The sequence below is a fragment of the Protopterus annectens genome, chromosome 17.part0 (assembly GCF_019279795.1).
Source record: "Protopterus annectens isolate FY-2018-M chromosome 17.part0, PAN1.0, whole genome shotgun sequence".
Taxonomy (NCBI): Eukaryota; Metazoa; Chordata; order Ceratodontiformes; family Protopteridae; genus Protopterus; species Protopterus annectens.
In genome coordinates, this window is record NC_056751.1 from 174,483,834 (window position 1) to 174,508,093 (window position 24,260).

General features: G+C 39.6%; 1 protein-coding gene across 3 annotated transcripts in view; it reads right to left on the reverse strand.

Annotated features, from left to right (window-relative positions):
- KCNN2 (potassium calcium-activated channel subfamily N member 2) overlaps positions 1 to 24,260 on the reverse strand; it is a 544,190-nt gene that overhangs the window by 134,242 nt on the left and 385,688 nt on the right. For all 3 annotated transcript variants that reach the window (XM_044059288.1, XM_044059289.1, XM_044059290.1), the window contains one exon: positions 14,097 to 14,207. In XM_044059288.1, coding sequence (XP_043915223.1) covers positions 14,097 to 14,207 — 111 coding nt within the window. The remainder of the gene's footprint in view (positions 1 to 14,096; positions 14,208 to 24,260) is intronic.

The window sequence follows — 24,260 nt, forward strand, 5'->3', positions numbered from 1 at the left end:
TGTCAGTCATGTTGGTAATTACTAGGTCTAGAATATTAGTGTCCCTAGTAGGCATGTGGACAAGTTGATCCAGGGCATTGGAGTTTATGAATTCTAGGAAGCGTTGAGGAAAGGAATTGATACAAGAGTAGTTTTCCTAGTTAATGGTGGGGTAGTTGAAATCTCCTAAATTAGGGTGTTAGGTTGGACCCTGATATTCTCTATTATATCAAGAAAAGAGGAGTGGGAATCCTAGGGCATGGTGGGGGATCTGTAGCAAGCTACAATATGGATTGCAGTTTTGCCCGGAGTTAGTTACACTTGGATAATTTCAGATGAATTATGTTGAGCAACTAGCCTGGAGGTGTGGTTGTCCTTAATGAATATGGATATACCTGCACCCTTGGTGTTCCGGTCCTGGTTTGATGGACAAAAGGTATGGTATGAGTTACAATGAAAAAAAAACAACAAACAATAGCAAACATTGGAAGTGACGAAAGGCCAAGGTATCAGATGGTGATTTGGTGCTATTAAACACTTCCAACGTTTGCTGTTGTTTGTTTTTATTTAATTATTTTCAGCATTTGGTGTTTTTGAGTATGGTATGAGTTATATCCTAATAATGCAGGGGTGCTCTCTGAACCCTTGAACCAGGTTTCAGTCACTGCACAGACGATATTCTCCATTTTAAGGAGTGCCTTGAGTGAGTGCATTTTGAGGTTTAGACTACTAGCATTGAGTTGCATTACCCTCAGTTTTTGCTTGCCTGTATCAGTTACGGTGGTGGTTTTGTTTTTTGAGCTTTGCTTAAAAAAGTGCTATGGGGCTGCAAGAGCCTTAGCTAGTATCTGGAATCCCAGAGGTGACAGGTGTAGGCCATGTCTGGCAAAGCATAGTGGCCTGTCAACCATGTTGTCCCAGGGAGAGAAATACTGGATCACCTTTGAATGACACCAGAAGCTAAGACAATTGTTGAAGTTGATCATTTTGTCCTTGTATTGCAGTATCATTCTGGGTGAAGGTAGGATGCTACTCAGGGCTATGGTCATACCTGCCTGGATTACAAGATCGGAGAGCTCCTTCATATCTCTTTTCATGTAATCCAGGCAGGTAGGTCTCAGGTAGTTCACACCAACATGGACAATGACTGAATCATTTTTGTACTTGCTGTGGAGTGACCTGAGTACGTGGGTTATATAGCAGATCCTGGCACCTGACAGGCATCTAAGAGTAACCTTCTCCTTGTCTAGTCTGGTGAGTGGAACATCAGTGTGCCTGAGTATAGAGTCACCTATGACCAATGTGTTAGGTACGCAGCAATGCCTTAAGGGCAGTGGTTGAGTGGCACAGTGAGTCTGTGTGTTATGTGTCTTTTGGGTTATAGTGAGGGCTGGAGGTTGCTTGCATTTCTGCTTTGAAGGTCTCTGTTGTTTGGATAGATGCTTATTGAGAGTCTCCAAGAATGATTTTGTGTATCTATGTGGGAGTCTTGGTGGTATAAGTGTACTGGGACTATGTGGTGTGTCTGGTATGGAGTAGGTGTTTGCCTTCTAATCCTGACTAACAAGTTCAGTCTTGGGTTGAGAAAGCTTTGCCTCCAGTTTGGCTAAATAAATGCATTTCCCACAGGTTGTAGTGTTGTGTGGTAGGAAGAGAGGGTTGTCGGTGTACATGAGGCAATTGCTGCATTGCCCCAAGTTGCCCAGAATCATCAGGTAGACATGAGAGTACACCGGGAGCTGTCCCTCAGACATGCTTGGGTAATCACTTTTTTCCTCAGGACAGTGAGGGGAGTAAGTACTAGGGCTTGTTTTCTCAAGGTAACTTTGAGGAAGATAAGTAACAAAAGAGCTGTTAACCACTTGGTAGTTAGAAGGGTTGAGTGCTTCAGAGATTTGTGGTTTATTTAGTACTACCAGCTGTTCTGAACCAGTACCATGCACAGAGAAACAGATTCAAGTGCAACAATTAAGAAACTGGCTATTTCTAAGGGAAAAACTGAACAGCAGACTTTAAGGTGCCGGGAATAGTTTAACCTTAGCTAAGCCACACTGTGCGATGTGCAAACTCGTGAAAACCCACACAGACATGAATATTTAACTCAGACACTTGAAAGGGATATGAATTAGCCCAAATTGGCCAATAAGGTCAATTTCAAAGCTGGAGACCACTCTTCTTTAGGCAGATAGGCTGCTCTAATGCTTACCACTCTCACTGATAATGAGAAAAACCTCCCACTGGCACAACAAGGTCTGGACCCTCAGAAACACAAACTAAAGTCCTGAAACCAGCAGATCTGGGATCTGGACTATTCTAGTATAAGAAAAGGCAGGAAATGAGCAGTACAGATAGTATTTTTTGTATTTTTTTTTTAATTTAGGCAGAAAAAACACTTAAAACAGCATAAATGCACAGAAAAGGCTGTCACACTTGAGTGTGACACCTACAATTGTAAATTCAGATACATTTTAAGTTTTAAACAGATAAAACAAGTGCAGACACAGTACAAATTAATTAACAGTGCAATGCAACATAAATACAGCAAACAACAGTAAAAAACAGATTTTTCAAGTGATATTAGCTTAAAACAGTTAAAAGAAAGCCAAAAAGGTACTTAGAACAGCAAAAAGTCTCTCTTTCTCATTTTTGGTGCTGTAGTAGTCTGCAGGACTCCCAAACAGGATCTGCTGAGCTAAAACAAGTGCAAACCCATGCAAACAAGGGTTTTTAACTCAGAAACTTGAAAGGGATAGGAATTAGCCCAAAATGGCCAACAAGGTAAATTTCAGAGCTGGAGACCACTCCTCTTGCAGCAGATAGGCTGCACTAATGCATACCACTCTCACTGATAATGAGAAAGACCTCCCACTGACACAACAAGGTCTGGGCCACTCAGAAACACAAACTAAAGTCCTGAAACCAGCAGATCTGGGATCCGGACTATTCTAGTACAGGATAGGACAGGAAACGAGCAGTACAGATAGCATTTATTTGCATTTTTTTTTAATTTAGGCAGAAAAAAACACTTAAAATGGTATAAATGTACAGAAAAGGCTGTCACACTTGAGTGTGATGCCTACAGTTTTAAATTCAGTTAAATTTTAAGTTTTAACAGGCAAAACAAGTGCACACACAGTAAAAATGAATTAACAGTACAATACAGCAGAAATACAGCAAACCACAGTAAAAAAATGGCTTTTTAAAGTGCGATTAGCTTAAAACAGTTAAAAGAAAGCCAAAAAGGTACTTAGAACAGCAAAAAGTCTCTCCTTCTCATTTCTGGTGCTGTAGTAGTCTGCAGGATGCCCAAACAGGATCCGCCGAGCTGATGAATCCAGGCCATCTAATCACAATCACGGCATTAAACCTGCAAACCGCAGTGCTGGGGAGTCTTTTCATACACATTTCACTACACTATATCAGACTGCTTCAGAGATAAAACTCTTTAAAGATGTGGAGTAAAAACAGCCGCAAATGATCTGCAATTGGATAAATATCTTTAAAAATAACTGCTTGGCAGTTAAGGTATTAAAGGTCACTCAATTATCTCCAAACATGGCTCTCAACCTTTTAGCACAAGAAATCTGGACAAACCCTAAAATAATGGGGGGACAAATGCTCAAAAATAGGGACAAATTTTAAATATTGCTGTTATAAACTTAGAAAGTTGCTATAATAACAGGTTTTGTGTTTGTATGCATTTTCTGAAGGATATTTATTATGAAACTCAAATGTATGCCATTATTTAGTGACTTCAATACTCAGTGATTTGCTAGAAAATCACAAATTTAATGGAGAACAAATGAAAAATATGAGGCAAAAATCTGGACATTCTGTGAAAATCTGTACAGATGAAAGATATGTCTCCAAATATATATATGTTTTTTCCTGTTTTTAAATGCTCTTAACTGAGGTAATGTAGATGTTTGTCAATAAATGTAATGTGTTCAGTCTTTTTAGTTAAGAGATGTTCGGTGTTTGATGTTAGGCACCACAATGAGTACATTTTGTTTTATTTATTTTTGGCTACAGGTGTCTGCCAACCATCAGCCCTCTGCAGTACAGTTAGGTGATTTCCTCTCTGCTAGGTAATAACTGTTCCCAGCCAATGTGCTCCAGCTGATCATTGAGCCCATTACTCATGCATTCATTAGGGTTTTTAATAGGTTCATAGGTAGGTACTAGGCTATCGGCCCATGGGCCTATGTAAGCCTAGCCAGCAAGGTTCCATAGCTTACGCCACCCAAGAAAGTTATTTTCCTGTGGCACTGTCCAGCAGAGACACAAAAGTGATCCCCGGGTGTATTTCCTATTTCCCATCCACTCATTAAGATTTTTCTTGAAGAGTGCTAATGAAGAACTTTGCTTGACATAGATGGGTAGCTTGTTCCAGAGTATGAGAAGTCTCTGGGACAGGAATCTATCCCTCCAGCGTGTCCTATTTATTGTGGTGACAAGGTTTAAGTCCCTAGAGCGTGTAGTTTGGAGGGATTGGGATTTCTTTAGGTGTAACATGCCCAACAGCTCTGGGTTTGGCATAGCTTTATATGTTAGGCAGAGATCACCTCAGATTAGGTGATATGCGACGGAGTAAAGCTGGAGTTTTTTGAGGCAGTCAGCATAGGGCATCTGTTTGAAGCCAGTAATCCTTTTTGTGAGGTTCTTATGTGGCCTTTCCAGCTGCTGTAGATGTCTTGTGAGGTACATTCCAAAAGGGGCGTTGTACTCTATAATAGGTCTAATGAGTGACGAGTAGAGGGGAACACCAGCTTAATGTAAAAAAAAAAAAAAAAAAAGTGGGGATTGACAATAATGATGATGGTGATTTGTCCAGGTAGCCTACTGAAGTTATGGTTATGAGAGGGAGGGCTTTTCAGGCACCAATGACCAGAGTTCACTTGGTAGGGAAAGAAGGAAACACGACTAAGCAGGTTACACTGACGACATTCTTGTAAATGTGTTAACAGTGGTTGATTTAAATTAATGTAATACTCCTGCTTCACCACGGGATATTTCATCTAACTTATTGCTTTTCTGAGTCTCTTCTCCTTTCTCAAGGTTCACTGAAGATTCACCCACTTTAGAAACTAATGTATTTATTGTACACTATACTCTGCTTGATTGTACATTGGATTATGCTTGTTCACCGGAATGCACATACACAGTTTTTTTCTGTGTAATTAGTCTGAACTATTCTGTTATTGCTTACATTTCTGTAATTTTTGTGTATGAAATGTTTTGTATTTTACCGGAGCTAAGCCTAAAATTCCTTCATTTCTATAGTCCAGTTAATGGAACTATGTAAGCATTACCACAAGACTGTCAAAGCAGGAGAAAAAGCTATGACCGTTTTGTTGCAGTTGTTTGTCACTGTAAACCTGTTCCCAAGGGTAGCCATGGACATTATGGGGGTATCTTAGTACCCCAAGCACACAGGTAACAGGTATATCTTGGTGGTGGTAGACTATGCTACCACTTAATCTGAGGCAGTGACTTTAGTATCCACTGAAGCAAAATAAGTGGCAAATGCTCTGTTAGATATTCTCGGCAGTATGGGTTCCCACTGGAAATATTGACAGATTGCTATCCCTAAAATGACCCTTTCCATTGAAGGTATACATCTAATCATACAACTGTAATCACCTGAATGAAACTCAGCATTAAATGTTGCACCAAATGTGTTAGCTACTTTCACATACCCTGACTTAAATGCCAAATCCCATCCTGGAATGAAAAAAAAACAGTATTTTGCGGTGAGTGATGTTCCAGCAGCATAGTGCAGTTTTCCCATTGTTAAAATACACTTTTGTTCATTAATTAATAGTTCACTATATAGTAGATTTCCATATGGCATATTTGTTGAGCAATTAATATTTCCCTATATAACAGAGAAAATCTGTTACAGACTTTTTTCATTTCTTCCTGTACTAGATTTTTTTGCAATATATGTTCGTACTCACTGTCACACTACTGACAACTGGTGTGAGTATGTTTTGCACCCACAGCAAGTGTGATATACAGCAACAACATCTGTGTTTTGTGAAACAAGAATGTTTTTGTGTGTGTGTGTGTGTGTGTGTGTGTGTGTGTGTGTGTGTGTGTGTGTGTGTGTGTGTGTGTGTGTGTGTGTGTGTGTGTGTGTGTGTGTGTGTGTGTGTGTGTGTGTGTGTGTGTGTGTGTGTGTGTGTGTGTGTGTGTGTATGTGTATAAGAAGCATAGTGTCTGTGTACAAGTCTGTGTGTGCTTGTACAACATTGCCTTCATAACTGGAAATAAATAAATAATGGGGTCCTTCTCAGAAGAAAAACTGAAGAGACTGGTACAAAACTGGTACAAAACATTGCATTCCAGCACATGAATACTGTTTCAACATGCTGACATTGTTGCAGGTCTGAAGAATCAGGCTGAGTTACATGTGTGTATGCACCTTCTTTGATTGCGCTATTCTTTAGTGCTGTGACAAGGACGCACTGATTAAGATTCTGCTTAAATCAATCTGGCTTACAAAAAGAGCCAATGGGATCTTTCGAGTATACCTGCAATACAAACACACACACACACACACACACACACACACACACACACACACACACACACACACACACACACACACACACACGCACACACGCACACACACACACACACACACACACACACACACACACACACGCATGCAACTTGTGCTTGAATATGTGGAGGTATGAGACAAACAGGTATTATGCAACATTAAAGGATATTTTTTACCACAACAGAGCACAACAAAGCATACCAGTTTCATTTCTCTACAATAAACAGTGAGGCCTGAGTTTATTTTTGTTCTGACAGACAGAATAGTCAGCAAAATTATGTTTCTCAACTGAAGACTACCAGATGTGACAGGGAAAATAATTTACCAGTGGAACATATTTTTTCATGAAAATGTGGAAACAGAAATACAACTATGGGCACTGTTCTTTTCCTTCAGTACTTAGTGGAAGAAGTTTAATAGAATCTTATCTTTCAACTGTACACATTTTCTCACAATGTCCACATTTTTGCCACATATTTTTCGTCTGTTTCTCATAAAACGTGAGTTTTTGTAGCAAATCACTGAGGAATGAAGTCAACAAGTAATGACATATATATGAGTTTCAGACTTCATATTCTTCAGAAAATAAATGCTAATACAGATCCTATTATGCTAATAACTTTCTAAGGTTATAAAAGCAATATTTAAAAATGTATCCCTGATTTTGGGCCTTTGTCCCTCCTTTATTTTTGGCTTTGTCTAGCATTCTTGCACTTAAGAGATTGAGATACGAGAGTAGAAGTTGCATAAATAATGCTTTTCAACAATGAAGTTAATAATGGTACCGAGGAGTGCTTTGAGTAACTTCTGCAATCATACAGCATACTAAACACATGGAGTATACTTATCAAACAGCTGAATGCTTAGAATACAGGTAGGATACAACACATAAGAAACAGTCAAGTGAATTAAACAACATGATAGCAATGAGACTCCTCTAGTCTACTCTTTTCTGCTATATTATGCAAAGAAGACCACTACATATTCTAATAGATGGCAGTTTTATAGGATTTGTTCTTTTATTGTTCATTTTGCATATATATATATATATATATATATATATATATATATATAAAGGATTAAACATCGAGATTCATTTTGTCTTCTGAAGCTTTGTTGTGGAGCTGCTTGCATTGTCAGTTGTTTTTTATTTATTTAAAGAATTGCTCTGATGAGTGGATAAGTCAAGAACATGTTTTAAAAGGCTTAAAGTAAACCTTATTCTGAAATTCCCTTACTAGAGTATGTTATTATGGAAGCTTAGATGACTGATATCTTTCCACATGTCTCTGTGATAAAATTTTTAGTGAGCAAAAACAACAACTGCAGACTTTGATTCAGTCTGATAAATAAGTGTGGGAAAAGACTCAATTTGCTAAGCCAAAATTAAAGAGTTTCATTCTACGGTAGAGCTGGAACTTGTATCTTAAAATGTTTTACAATGCGTACTCATCTGCATCGGAATACAGAATTTATGGAGTTTCTTGAGGATTCCTTACCAAATCATTTAGCTGTTAGTATGGAAGCTTAAATTCATAGATTCATAGATTATTAGGCTAATGACCGGGGGGGGGGGCATACCTCTCAACTGTACAGATTTTTGCCTCATATCTTTGGTGTGTTTCTCCTAAAATCTGTACTTTTCTGGCAAATAGCTGAGGATTGAAGTCATTAAATAATGACAAATATTTGAGTTTAAGACTCCACATCCTTCAGAAAATACATGCTAATATAAAACCTATTATTCTATCAACTTTCTAAGTTTGTAACAGCAATATTTAAAATCTGTCCCTATTTGTCCCCCATCATTTTAGGCTTTGTCCAGAATGCTTGCTCTAAGAGGTTAAGAGGTATGGGGGGGTGGGGTGGGGCTTTCAAAGCTTAGTCAAGTTTTTCAGAGAGACTAATGATGCCCTGTATCTAAACAGACATCAAGAGTCAGGCATTTATAAGCTACCTCTGCCCATAAGGGGCATGGGTGCCAGGCCCAGTACAAATGTCTTATTCCCCATCCACTGGTCTGGGTTGTACTTAAACTGGGTAATAGACATCACATGGATGGAAGCCAGTTCCATAGGAGGGGCAGTCTCTGGGACACATATCTGTCTCTCCAGCATGTTCTGTTTAAGTCACAAACTTCAGGTCCCTAGCCCTTGTATTTCTGGTGCTCTTTGACTTACAAATATGTAGAAATGTTACATGATTAATGTCTCTCCACATACTTCAGTGATAAAATCCTGCGTGAGAACATAAAACTGCAGAGTTTGATTCTGCCTGGGAAATAAAACTGCTAGCTACCCTGCATGGGAAATGACTAAGTTTGCTAAATTAGGATGACAGAGCTCCATTCAATCCTAGAGTGAGAACTAGCAACTGAAACTAATGGCAAAACAAGTGGCAAGCATTGTCATATTTTAACTGCCTTATTTATATTCATTGTTTCTTCCTTTTAATGATGACCCAAAACAGAACAGTTTACAGATTATGTTTGGTTAAAAAAAGCATTGCGTGTTTTCCAAGATATGACAATTTATTTATGAAAGTTTAGCAAAAAAAAATTCTGGGTTTATGCATATTACCTTATAGTATACTATTTATGGAAAGAATATGAATAACACACTGATTATTATAATTGTAGCAAATACTTCTTGCTAATAATATTGTTATCTCTACAATTGTAATAGTTTTTATTGTTCACAAAATATTTACATTCATTTATCTTAATGCTTTTTAAGTTGATTTTTCAGAAGATGTTTGGGATGTAAGGATATGTGTTAGATTCATGACATTCCACACCACATAGGTGTTAACGAGTTAAGAGGTGAGAAGCGCGGTGTCTACCAGAAAACCGTTCTAATAAAGATCATTAAACCTACTCAGACAATAGCATCGTTATTTTCACCCTCAGATTCTGTAATAGAAAGGCAGCATTAATCTAGGGTTGTCACTTTTTCAAATGCCCAAAGTGGGACATTTTTGGTACAAACATCAGATTTTGCAGGGCAAGACATACCCACTGCCAGTACAAAGGACAAACTTTACTTTTTGGCCTACATAAAAGCTTTTTCTTGTAGCATTTTACTTGTTTATTCTGTTTTTTATCACATTTATGTGTTTCAGATACAGAATAACTGTTTTATGCAACTATTACATAAAATATTGGAAATACGTTTGTCTTAAAATCTCAGGACATTTGCCATTTTTTTTTATTTCTTTGCAGGACACAACTGCCGAAAGAGGGACTGTCCCTCACAAAGTGGGACAGGTGGTAACCCTACATTAATCACATTTCCACTATGCCACATTGCTACATTTCAAAATACCATTACAAATTATTTGAATATGAGAATGATGTGTAAGAGATTACTTTTGTTAAGCTCCATAACAAAATGTTTGCAAAGAAGCCAGTAACAATATTTTGGTATAAATTCACTTTGGTAAATGCATTACGTTGGTTACTCTGCACAACTGGAGAACTGTTTTATAAAATAAAAACAAGATTTCTGATGCAAACTATCAGAGAAACAGGAAAATGCTTTAACTGTTCCAGTCCATTCAGTACTAAAATATGTTGCATTAGCAGGAGTGGTGCAAGTGCTCCTGATACTCCAGGCAGTAAAATGTTTAAGATAAGGATGCAATGGCCTTTTAAGGTCAGAAAGAACAGTCAAGACAAGGTTCATTGAATGAGTTCAACAGGGCACTTACAGTACTCACTGAGAAAAAGAAATGCCATGGACACTACCATCAATAACTTAAAGCTTTGATGTGTTATTCGGAACAAGGTTGTTGGCGACTGAAGAATATAGACTCAGTATTACTTACCAATTTTATACTGTGTATATTTCCATTCCAGATGTCACCTTTAGCAGGATACTGTGTCACTGGAAACCATTATTACTTACTGTTACTGCAATGCTTAAGTCTTTATTACTCTCTGACCTCCCACAAAGTAGTTTACATACTACCTGCAGCAACAGTCATTTAAGGTCAAAGTAGTACAATCACTTTTCTTCATAGCATGCATTCTGGGATGCTGGGAGTCTTTTCTTGGGTTCAGTGTTTGGAGACAGCAATCAAAGAGTTAACCTCTGCGACTCTGACATGCTATTTTAACTAAGATATCTCACAGCCATGTAGAAAGGATTTGTCCCTTCCACCTTGAGGGTGTGAGACCTTGTACATAGTTTGATTAAGCTGTGCGAAAAGAAGGAAGTGTAGTATCATAACCCCCCACATAAGGGTGTGGGGGAGTTGATCCCACACACAATTATTTTTTTATGTTCTTGTTTAAGTGTTCAGTCTCCTGATATGAAGCTTTCATGTTCCATTCAATTGAAACCTGACATTTTGTTCAATGACAACATGAATATGACATCTATATTCTTGGACCATTTTTATCTGATTTTAATCACTGACCTGCCAGCATCAAACGTGATGTGGATATGACATTTAATGGAGTCCTTTGGTGCTCATCAACCACTAATGCAGTTATCAAAACTGACCTTCTGAGTGACTTACAGTCCATAATGAACTCATCTCTTAGTAGAAACCTCCACATCAATATAAAAATGCAGTTTGTCTTCTTCAGAAGCTTTGAAAGGTTAAGCAAAGATCCTGGAAAACTGAATTTTGTACTAACGTAAGAGTACAGAGAAGAATGGAGTTCTCTTAGCTCTTATTTTGTGGCATAATACTGTGTATATCTTTTAGTACTCTTTTTGTGTTGCAGCTATATATTGCTATTAGCATGCATTATTGTATAGTTGTTAATTTTTATTTGTTGGCATGGGTAATTTTAGTTCTATACACTGTATAAATGTCACTTTTGTCTGCACTTGTAATAATATCTATCCATTTGTACACCATCTGTATTTCACATCTATCTGCTGAATGCCCAGGCCATGCGGCTGTCATCCTACACAGTTAAGAAATCTTAATTAACAAAAGTAAATAAACAGTGGTAAAAGTGAAGTCTGAGTTTGAGTCTTGATAACCAAATAAATGACCAGCTACTAAGATGACTTAAAGAAATGCTGTGATTGGTTAGTACTGCCAGCTTCATGGAGAGAGACTAGTTCTGGGTAATTCGTATTTAAAAATAGACTGTGATACTTGATTGGTGTGTCAGCTATAGTCCCTTTTATGCTAGTACCATGGCATTGAGGAATATAGCCCTGAATACAGCCTAGGTATCCAGAATTTGATTAGCAGCTTGGGTGAGCGAGAAGCTAGTAAGGGAGGATGGATGTACTTATCCTGGGGGAGGCTGGGTACATGTGGCACACTAGCATGGCAGATTTCCCTGAAGAAGACTACAGAAACAGCGAAGGTGGTAACAAGGTTGGGGGGCATCCTGCTGATGCCAGCCCTTTGCTGAAGGTATACTTTGCAGTGCTATCTCCCCTGGTAGAGACTGGGGATACTGCCACTCTTGCTTCAATGGGAGAGACAGGACTGCCTTTGAGGAAATGCCCCTGTCCTCTCCCTGCCACATTTCTGACTGTGTGCATGGAACAGAGCAGTATAGAAAAAATCTGAACCATCCCTCATGGGTACATAGCTTTCACCCATGTAATGAGGGAAAACATTGGCCCCTTGACTGACAGAGAGTCAGATGGCAGGCAAGTGGTGGAGATAAAGAGGACAGTAAAATACTGACCATTTTCAGTCTGAGTTGCAGTCACCTCCCTTAGAAGTGAGAGACCTGATAGTTTGAAAATTAAACTATAATTCCCACAGAATAACAGCAAATTATGAAATTTTAATACCTATAGAGTATATTGCCCCCAATGTGGGCTGTAGTGGCCCTATACCCCTGCTATTCATATCCCAAAAAAAACATAACCTCAGACTTACAGCATATCTGACTTCAGTTACAGATGTGCTGCATACCTGAGGATCTCAGTTACAGTCCTTACACTTTCTAAAGATGCCATTATGGTTCACTCTTATGGCGGCCGTGCATCAACATGTGTGCATTTATTAGTAAGCATCTAAGTGAGATTCCATTTTATAGCCTTATACCTTAATCTGTTAAATAGACATAGCATCACTTGCCAATTTATGGTTTAAGAGGTACGTCAGTGCAGAGGTGCAGCAGTTAATGTTGTCACCTCAAAGTAAGAGGTTCTCTGGTTTGATTCTCGGCTGGGGTGCCTTCTGTGTGGAGTCTGCATATCCTCCCTGCATTTGTGTGGGTTTCCTCCCACATTCCAAAGACGTGTGTCTGGAGCATTTCTCCCCAGGCAACCACTGAAAATAGGCTCTGTCCTAGTCAAACTTTCCCAGTCAAAAAATGTTAAATAAATAAGCTTTGAACAATACATTTACTGTAGCATCAGCAATCACATTCCTGTAAACACTACATAAAATAAGAAGAAGGTGTGTTATAATAGTAAAATTTTCCCCTCATAAACAGAAAGTACAAGGTTTGATTCTTACCTCAGGTTATTGACTAGGCTCAAAATGGCCCTTCAGGGCAACTGGCCTAATATCCATCTAAGAACCAATGATTATCTCAGCAAATTCTTTGTAGAAATATATAATGAGCCCACCTTGTTTTCAGTGAGGCACCATTCTAAGCTAATTACAATGGTAATGCAGCACTTCCAGCAATGTGCTGAGGTCTGCAAAAGGATGGGAGAGTCAGAGAAACAATGAACAACCCCAAATGCACTGGAAAGTATTTATCCTACGGACAGGTAATACACTTTGTCTTACATTTCTAACTCCATACACATATAGCAAAGAACAAACAAAAGAGGGGTGGAAATGTTTCGCATGTCAGTGGTACCAGGCTTCATCCTCAACCTCCAGGCTTTCAAACTGCCACAAGTTTTAATAAACTTAACACTGCTAGTGAATAATCCATTTTAGCTAAATATAAATACATGCCAGTCATTGCAAAAATAATTTTAACATTTTACACAGTACTTCCTAAAGTTAGTGTATCAATTGCCATCATAAAAATAATTTGTGTCACTCTAAGTGCTTGACAACAGTGCCAAGAACTTCAGTGTTTGGCTACTTAAACTTGTATATAGCTAGGCATCTTCTAGTCCCCATGGTCATTTTCCTAATATCATGCCTCTCCACCTCTTAGAGCAAGAAATCTGGACAAAGCCACAAATAATGAGGGCACAAAGGTCCCAAAATAGGGACACTTTTTAAATATTGCTCTTACAAATTTAGAAAGTTGACAGAATAACACATTTTACATTAGCATGAACTTTCTGAAGGATATTAAGTCTGAAAAGCAAATGGCTACCATTATTTTCTGACTTCAATCCTCAGTGATTTGCCAGAAAACTACAATTATATGAGAAATGTACTACAATTATGAGTCAAAAATCTAGAATTCTGCAAAACTTTGGACAGTTAAGAGTTATACTAGTACTATTCCTATGTTACTATGTTACAATAATCACAAAAAAATAAGGTAGACAGTCTTAGCAATGTTTAAACCTTTGCAACAAAACATACACAGATGAATAAAGTTGTCTTAATAAGCAAATGAATAAATAAATAAAGTCCTACCCAAACTTACTCGTTTTGTCAGCTGTGTGTCCATCATAAAGTTATGTACATGTTTTTCAGCTTTGGTTAATTCGAGTTTTCTTGCAACAACAGCCACCACCAGTGCAGTACAACCAGCACCCTGTGAAGAGAAAGAAGAAAAGTCATGCTAAAATGGAGTCAGAGAATGCAGTGAAAAACTGCTCTGTCTGTTAATCGTAAAATGATATTATGATGACACATCCGGTTCAATTTCTACTTCATCTGGGTATTTAGGAACAATATACATATTATGAAATATATTTCAAAAGTAGACAGACATTTAATGTAAAGCAGCATTTTACCTTTACTTCAAGATAGCACAATACAGTTGTATTGGCTGAAATTCAATAACAAGTTTTTTAAAGCAATAGAGCAGTTTTCCTTTCCTGATAGCTAACCTGTATGAACTTCATACAATCATAGCCGTAGCTATCTGTTCTAGTTTCCTGTACAGCTTCCTGATCAGGTGCACTCCTCAAAACCAAGAAAAAAATGTGTCCCAACTTTCTGATGACAGAAGCCAAAAATTTTTTTTTAGTAACTGTAGCAAACCCCGTAATACAAATGGAACAATAAACTTGCTGTATTTGTTCTTAACACCATAGATAGAGTGCTGAAACCACAGCACTTCAAGCATTTCATTTCTGACAGCAAATGAGATACAAGCATTTCAATAATGTTCTGCACCACTCCCTGACACCTTGCACCTTAGGCAGTTGCCCTCTTTGACCCAACTTAGATAAGCCAGTGCCTACTCTAAAACCATATGCACTGTAAATGATAAATGTAGCCTGACTCATCTCCGCTCAGTTCGCTCACAGAACCAGCAAATATCTGAACATCAAAGTTGACTATGGATAATAAGGTTTTTAAAGAAGAGTTAGTTACCTTGAAAAACATGATGGTCATCATATTGATCACTGCTGCAGTACCCTGCCAAGGATATAACAGCAGGTCAACTTTCAAAGCTTCAGAACAACTTCCACTCAGCCAAACTGCCAGGCAGCTTGAGCTAAGTGGAATAAAAGATAAGTTTAGGAGTGAAGCCATCCAGCGTTTTACTGTTGTTGAAGAGTATGCTCCTCTAATGCTTTTGATGACTGACAGTTGGCTTGTTCTTTCCTTTGTAGGGCAAATAAGTTACCTTTGGGGGAAAAAAATATTTTTCTTAATTTTGTTGATGTTTTATCACTTTCCTATTCGGGAGAGTTATAGCATCATAGGATCATAGGATGTTACTAGGCTATTGGCCCTGGGGCCCGTACAAGCCTAGCCAAGAATTTAGCCCATGTTCCAACAAGTCAGCACCCTATGTCACTGTCCAGCATGGACACATATGGAATCCCAGGGGTGTATTTTCTGTTCCTCATCCTGTTATCCACGTTGCTCTTAAAAAAGGTTAATGAGGTACTCTGCTTGACATAGAGAGGGAGTCTATTCCATAAAAGGGGGAGTCTCTGGGTCAGAAATCTTTCCCTCCAACAAGTCCTATTGATGTCACAGATCAGGTTGAGATGACGTGTGCGAGTTACTCGAGTGCAGTTTGACTTGCGGATATGTATTAGTTCCATCAAGGTGGGGTCTGAGATTGCTTTGTATACCAGAGGTCACCTCTGAGAAGTCTGTAGGAGACTGAGTAGAGGGACAGAGCTTTTAGCCTATCTGTGTAGGGTAGATGATTGAGGCCCTGGATTCTCCTGGTGAGGAACCTCTGTGGTCTCTCCAGCTACTGCATGTGCTTTGCGAGGTACATAATGAAAGGTGCATTGTACTCAATAATGGGCCTTATAAGGGAAGAATACAGGGATGTTATATCCTCCTTGTCCCTGGTTGAGATACCCTTACTTATGAGGTGGGCCATGTAGGAAGCTTTCCATACAAAGGAAGCAATAAGGTGGTCAAAAGTCAGTTTGCTATCAACCTGGGTGCTCAAGTGTCTCACAGCTGATTGTGTGCTTCGGACCTTATTATCAATGTGATAATTTGTGGGGCTGCCACTTTCCCAAAAGGGGATGATGATGCATTTCTTGGCAATCAGTTTGAGGTCATGTTTCCAGCATCAGCCATTTGTTTGGGTGAGATCCTCTTGGAGGATGTCCACATCACTAGGAGAATTGATGACAGCACCCAGCTTGCAGTCATCTGCAAACTTGGTTGGCCATAGCCCACTGGTTTTGGCCTGCACCTCAGAAAAGTATATCCCAAACAGCAAAAGCACCAAGACTGATCCCCGGGGTACACCTCTTGTTATGGGTCTACTGCTTGAAGTGGCTTCACCTATTTTGACTAGGTGGGGCTCTATCGGTGAGCCAGTTTACTACCCATCTAGTAACATATGGATTGATGCCTAGATGAGAGAGTTTATCTATTATATGTGAGTAGGGAATAATATTGAAGGCTTTGGCCAGGTCAAGGTAGGCGGTGTGCACCATCTTTCCCTCTTCCATAGCCTTGGTGACTGTCTCAAAGAAGTCGGCCAAATTTAGCAGGCATGATCTCCCCTTGATAAAACCAAACTGTGTGGGATCAAGTGTCTGTAGGTTGCCAATGTCCTTGTTAATGACGTCCATGGTAATCCACTCCATGGCCTTCCAAATCAGGCTAGTTAGGCTGATGGGTCTATCATTTCCTGGATCGGTGGATGCTCCACCATTGTCAAAAGGATGACAGTGGCTGTCCTCCACTCAGCTGGGATGAAGTCCGTACTCAGGCTTTAGCTGAATAGGGTGCCTAATGGTGCTGCAAGTTCCTGCCTGAATTCATGTAGAATGCAGCCTGGGATGTTATCAGGTCCCATGGAGGCTGTATTTCTTTGCCTTTGAGAGGGCACTGATGACTTGCTCCCTAGAGATAAGGGGAGGTGGGCAGGTACTGGGGATGTCCTGTTTCACTGATGGGGTGAGGGACAGAGAGGTGAAGTTTTCACTGAACCTGTCTGCCAGCAGATACATCTACAGAATTTGTATGTGGTGTCCTTGACCATCAGTTCTGAGCAGATCTGGGTGCTTCCCTTAAGATTGCAGACATATGTGAAGAAGGCCTTATGACTGTCTTTAGTAGATGTGGCCAGTTTGGACTTGAAGTTTGTTTTGAAGGATTTCAATAGTGTTCTTATTTGCTTGTTTAGGCTAAGGAGAGATTGCTTCCAATTAGGCACCTGCTCCTTCTTGGTCCTGGACAGCATTTTGTTCCTTTTATTATAGAGTTTATTTATTGTGGATGCCCACTAGACAGGTTTACTCTTCCTTGAGGAGGAGGATTTTGTCCTGTTGGGTATTCCTGATTCCATGCAACTATATAAATGCTCATATAGCACTTTGGTGTAGGTTTGGACATATGTGCCAGTTCCTATGGAGGGGGAGAAGGCTGTGAAGCTGTTTATACCTTCCCTCAGGAGGATGTAATCAGCTTTGGAGTTTTTTTGTTTGACCCTAGCTGGGGCGGGGGGTCATGGAAGATAGCGACTTCAAAAGTGACCGCTTTGTAGTCGGATCTTACCAGGGATGATGACACTGTAGGGATGCTGCAATAATTACTCATGTTGGTTAATACCAAGTTCAAGACATTTTCACCTCTTGTAGGGGTGTTGATCAACTGATTCAAGGCATTTGCATTAACAAAATCAAAGAATCTCTACGCATTTGTGTTTTGGCATGAGTATTTCTTCCTATCTATGGTTGGACAGTTAAAACCACCCAGGATCAGGGTAAAGGGCTGAATCTTGATAGAGCCGAAGAGGTCCAGATAGGTGGAGTGGGCATCGTGAGTCAAAGTTGGAAGCCTATAGCTAGCTATGATTAGAATAAGGGTCTTGTCAATTGTTAACTGCACCTGGAGTGTTTCTTGTGCATCATAGTGTTTGACCAGCCTGGAGGTGTGTATGTCTTTTATATACATTGCAACTCTACCTCCTACCTGATAGGATGAGTAGTCTAGTATGGCTGTGGTGCAATCCACAGCTTTGAACCAGGTTTCTGTGACTGCACAAATGACAGCATCTTCCAGGATTAAGAATGCTTGCAATAAGTGCAGTTTCATGTTTAAACTCCTAGCATTTAGCAGCATGACCTTTAATTTACGTTTTGATGAAATTTTCATGTTGGTAGTTTTGACCTCCTGGCATTGCCTAAAAAGGCACTATGGGGGAGGCAAGAGCCTTTGCCAGGAGCCTGAAGCCCAAGAGAGACAGAAGCAGGCCATCACTGGCAAAGCATCGTGGTTTGTTAGTCATGTCATCCCAGGCTGTCAGCTAGTGGATCCCCTTGGAATGACACCAGAAACTAAGCCAATTGTTAAAGTCAATCATTTTCTGTTTGTATTGAGGTATCATTCTGCCTGATGGTAGAATGCTGCTTAAGGCTAGGAACATACCTGCCTGGGACACATATTCAGTGAGTTTGATCATTTCTCTATTCATATAGTCCAGGGAGGTACATCTCAATTCATTCCTGCCAACATGGACTATGACAGAGTCATAACAGTACTTGTTGAGAGACTTGAGTGCATGGGTGATGTGACGGATTCTGGAACCCGATGAACAACTAACCATGACTTTCTCCTTATCCAGCCTAGTGAGGGGCACATCTGTGTGTTTCACAATGGAGTCTCCTATGACTAATATGTTGGGTTTATGTTTAGGCCTTAGTTGCTGTGAGACACAGGTGTATGGAGTACATGTGGTGTGTGGTGTGGTGGGCAGTGGAGTTTGCGTGTGTTTTTGCCTCTGAGGTCTCTTTTGTTTGGATGTTTTTGTTGAGGGTCTCAGGATATGTGGGGTGTGTTATGTAGGTGTGGGTGGTGTTTGAGATGTGGTGTTTGTGTTGAGAACCTTCTCAGTGCCAGATATACTGGCTTGTAGGGGAGAGAGCAATGACTCTCGGTGCTTTATATAATTGCATCTCTCACAAATTGTGTTCCTAGAGGTAGTAGTAGAGGGGTGTCCACGTACATGAGGCAGTTGCTACACTGTCTCAGGATGCCCATATCAACCAGACTGGTAGGAGGTATGAGTGCTGTGTTTTAATGGTTTGTCTTGAGACTGTAACATAGTTTTAAATGGAGTGTTTGTTTATTTCTGTCAGTTTAAAAGTGGTCTAAAGTAAGTGAAAACATTTCTTTTTCTAAGGAGAAATTGTGTTTATTTTACTTTTGTAGGGTGGGCATAGTATTTTAAAGTGCTTTTTACTGTGTTTTTCTATCAAAAAATTTACTTTTGTAGACTGGTACTGTTTACTCACAATTGCTGCCTATCTTCCCTGAAAAAGAGGTGCTATTTTCAGCTTGACAATGGAAAAAGACTATTGGCCCCATGGTATTTCCTTCCTCCAGCCACAAAAAGAAAAAAATAACCAAACAGCTTTGCCACCACAGCAGACTTGCAATTTGCCTCAGCTGAAGGTGGGTGCCTCTGGTGAGATGATCTGTTGTACCCCACAGCCACGCCCCTTTTCATTTACCCCAGATTCCTCTGACGTAGCACCTACAGCCTTAATGGACTAGGGGTTTGCTATTTCCTCTGTGGCTGTTGGGGTCAACTCAGTGGGCAAGGGACAGCCACTCTTGGTCCTGGGAGAGGGAACAATGAAGGTTTTCCTGTTGTCAGAGTGCTATGCCCATCCCTGGGGAAGCTCTTGCTGCTATTAGTAACACAGTTGGCCCTACTTTTCCTGTCAAAAATAAAAAAAAGACCTAGCACGTATCTACTACTCAGTCTTCTTTGGACAGGAGAAGCTCACTCTGTATGGTTCAGGATTTAATTCAGGCTATTTATCATTTTTGTAAAACAGTTTCTGGTAAAAGAAAAAGGAGTCCTCGGGATGGATAAATTTTATTTCTGCCGATATTTGATTCAGACTCATAAGAGAGCTTAGTTTCTGATGCGCCCTATGGGGAGTTCTCCTTCTCTGAGACTATTGCTAGAATGTGCCAGTCTTTTCAGTGGGAGAACACTGAGGTTTCTCAGTCCCTCAGAGTTGTTACAGAAGAACCTATACCCATTCCTCCTGTTCTCTCTGCTTTAGAGGATGAGTATGTTACTACCTGCAGTTTTGCTGATAGTCGACCAGCTGCCTCTAAAAAGATAGATAGATAGGATGTATAAAGTTCCTCAGTCTTTCAATTTTTTATACACTATTCCCAAACCTGACCCAGTAGCTATAGCCTTAGTTCATCCCACTGCTGCTAACAGCTTAGTTAATTCTAATCCTACTCTTTCTGATAAGGATGGGAAAATGATAGGTATGAGGAAAAAAGTGTATACTTCTGCAACTCTGATTTTCACAATTTTGAAATGTCATGATCATATGTTAAAGTTTTTTCTGACAAACTGTCCGTGTAGGAAGAATGTTGTACCTGCAGTTTCTTCTTGTGAGGAAAAATCTGCTTTAAATACTTTAGTTTCTTGTCTTACACTGTTCACTACTCATTGTTTACAATGTGTGTATATGTCTTTGTTGATACTTCTTCCATGACTATTACTATTGGTACTGTTTTAAGGAGGTAGTATGGCTGCATTCTCAGAACCTCCCAGATGATGTTAAAATTAGATTTTAAATTTGTCTTTGGATAGAGATTTAGTGTTTGTTCCCTCTGCAACAGAAGTGATCAAAAAAGTATGACGAAAGAGGCAAGCTGATCCAGGGAATCTCTAAGATATTTCAGCCCTCCTTTTCCAAATTTTCAAAGGGTTTTTATTCAAGAATGTTCCTAGTATCAAAGAAAGAAAATTCTTGGAAACCACTTCTGGGTCTTTCTTTCCTAAACCTGTTTGTGCTAGTAGCCAAAACTGAAATTATGCCACTTCACATCCTGTTACATTTTCTTCCTCCTCCAAGTTTCATAGCAACACTAGACTTAAAAGATGCCCATTATTACAGCTCTATTCATCCAGACAGACTTTTCTTAAGGTTTTGCTCATCTGGATTACATTATCAGTTCTCTGCCTTACCCTTTGCACTATCCAGTGCACCAAATATGTTTGCCCTTAGGAATATACCCTGTACCAAGAGTGTTCACAAAGTATCTAGTTCCAGTTATAGCTCATTGCAAGCTAAAGCATATCTACATTTTTCCATATTTAGACAGCGTGCTTATTTTTGCAGACTTTTTTTCAAAGTGTCAGGAATTCCTCGAGAGATCTCATAAAATCTGGAATGCCAATAGAACATTCAAACGTCTTTCTTGACTCTTTCACAAAGGACTGTATTCCTGGGATGTGAACTAGGCACCTCATTTCAAAGAGCTTTTCTTCCATTGGGAAAAATAGATCTTTATCTAGAGCTTATTCTAAGACTTTCCACTCAGACTTAAGTCACTATGAGGGTATACCTCAGGATTTTGGGGGAAATGGCATCTATGATTCTCATGATAACCCTGTCAAGACTCCACAAGACAAAAAGACAGTGGTATCTGAAATCTCTTTGGTCCAAGCATCAACAACCTTTATCTTTCTATATCCCAGTGCTGGAGTTTTCCAGAAGAAGAAATCTTTTGTTGGAGACAACAGATATCCTTAAATCCAGGTCTCTCTTTCTCCCCCCTGTTCCAAAGCAGTCAATCACCAAAGACACTTCAGACTTTGCATGGAGGGCAGTTTTAGGTGCGATAAAAGTGCAGGGAGTGTGGGACACCACAGACAGATGCAAACACATAAACATCAAGGAGATGCTTATCCTGAACAAGATACTCAACTTTCTGAACCATCTTTGATCCACAGGACCTCTTCAAGTGGTTACATACAATACCACAGTCATGCAAGGGGAAACCAGGTCACACTCCTTTTGCAGACTAGCCAGGTTCGCTTGGGATATAACTGCAGAGCACAATCTCACTCTACAGGCATTCTACAGTCTGTCAGAGCAAAACTGTGTGGCCGACAAGCTCAGCAGAACCAGGCAGACCGTCTAGAATGTAAACTAGATCAGGGGGTTTTCGAGGATTTGATCTATCTGTGGGGAATTCCTCATGTAGACCTCTTTGCCTCCTCTCTGAACAATCAACTAGTAAGAATCTGTTCCAGAACTCCATGCAAGAAGGCCTGGAAGACAGATGTCTTTTTTTCCTTTGGACAGGAATGTTCCTATATGCTTTTCCACTGACCTTTCCAGTAATATCCAGGGTATTTCTAAAGATTCTGAAAGAATCCTCAGGATCATGGTGGTGACTCACTTCTGACTCAGGCAACCAAGGTTCTCCATTCTGGAAATGTTCATGGCAGTTCCTACAATAATTCTCACAGACAGGATCCACTCACACAACAACAGGGGTGTTTGATACAAATCATATATTAGTAAATGGAAAAGGTTTTTCTAGTGGGTCCACATAAGCAGCACCAATTCAGGGCTAGTTGTTCTCTACTTCTACAATATTTGTATTGAGTTACTATCACATAGCCTTTCTTATTCCTGCATCAAGGTTCATTTATTGGCCATTTCAGCATGTCTGCCCATGGATCCTCCTCTTTCAATGCAGTCTCATTTCAAAATGTTCTTGAAAGGGGTTTTGCATAAGAGTTGTCCAAGAAATCTGGTGCCCTCCCTTGGGATCTTAAAGCAAGTGTTAAAAAAGCTAACACTTGCCCCATTTGAAACAGCTAATATGTCTGACTTGTAATTCTTAACAAGGAAAACAGTTTTGCTGACTGCTCTGACCTCTGCAAGAAGAGTATCTGAGTTGCAAGCTCTTATGGTGAGTCATCCCTATCTCATTTTCTATCGGGACAGGGTTTTTGAGAACCGATCCTTCTTTTATGCCCAAAGTCGTATCTGAATTTGCTTTAAGACACATTATTCAAGTCCTCATTTCCTTCCCTGAACCTAAAAATGAGAGATGAAGGATACCTTAGATGTCCACAGACAACACAGCTACTATCTTGACAGGATTAAATCTTCCAGATCAATTGTTCACTTCTTGTGAAGGTAAGGACAACCTGCGTCAGACTATTTCCAAATGGTTGCCTAAGGCTATTACCTTCTGCTATGCTCACCATAAAAAAATGATCCAAACAAGGTCAAGGCCCACTCTACCAGAGCCTTGGCTTCATCTATGGCTTTTTGGAAAGGGTTGAATTTTTGAAGTATTCTAGAAGCTGCTACTTGATCCTCTCTATATGGCACTATATGTTTGATTCCTTCTCCAGGAACAGATCAAGCTTTTTTAAGACCATTCCCCAGGGGCACCTAAACTTTTCCCCTTCCTCCTCCCAAATATAGTTACCTAAGGTAATCTGCTCATATAGCTAAGCCTACTGCAGCAGTGATCAATATGATGAATGCAGTTCAGTTGTGTAAATTAAACTTGCTATAATATTAGATGTTTGAATGATCAGTGCTTCAGTAGCCGCTCCCTCTCTCCACCCCCATTGCTTTTTTTGTGTTTTTTTATGTCAAGGTGTGAACATTTATTTTTATGTTATACCTAGCATTGTCTTTTCAGGGCTCAGCCTCCGTCTCTCTGATGACAGGAAAGCTCTTGCCCAAACATGTCTTTTAATCCACTCAGCTTGAGCTGCCTGACAGCCTGAGCATGTGGAAGGTGCCCTGATGCTTTTGGAAGCTGGCTGGCTGTTCTATCCTTGACAGGATATAACCCATATAACTAAGGCTACTGCAGCAGTGATCACTGAAACATCTACTGTTATGCTAAGTTTGCTTAGACAGCTGTACTTTCTTGGATAGAAGCTATAGTGTGTCTACTACAGACACATTAATTGATGACGTTAAAGAGAAGATAAATAGTTTATGCCCCTGAAGTAAAACCATTACACCCTCAACTAGATATTTCCAGAATTTCATAACCACTTTATCACACCTTCTTCACCCTAGATTTTTCAGTTGATATGAAAGTGTTTATACCTTCTACTCAAAACAACATTTAGATTAATTCTAAGGGGCAACAGGAGATAAAAGAAAAAATAAGGCATGCACTGAGATTTCTATATAAAAATGTATCAAATTTTATAGATCCCATGGTGAACAATAGTAAGATCTCTAAGAGCAACAATGTGTTAAACAAACTAAATAGTACCTATGCACGTGAACTATGCAAATACAGTACATTTATGGCAAATAGTCCATACCCAAGTGTTCATAAGTAAAACAGAACCCTGGGTCATAACAGTCACGTAATTCTTTGTCCTTTCACATGCTTCACGTAA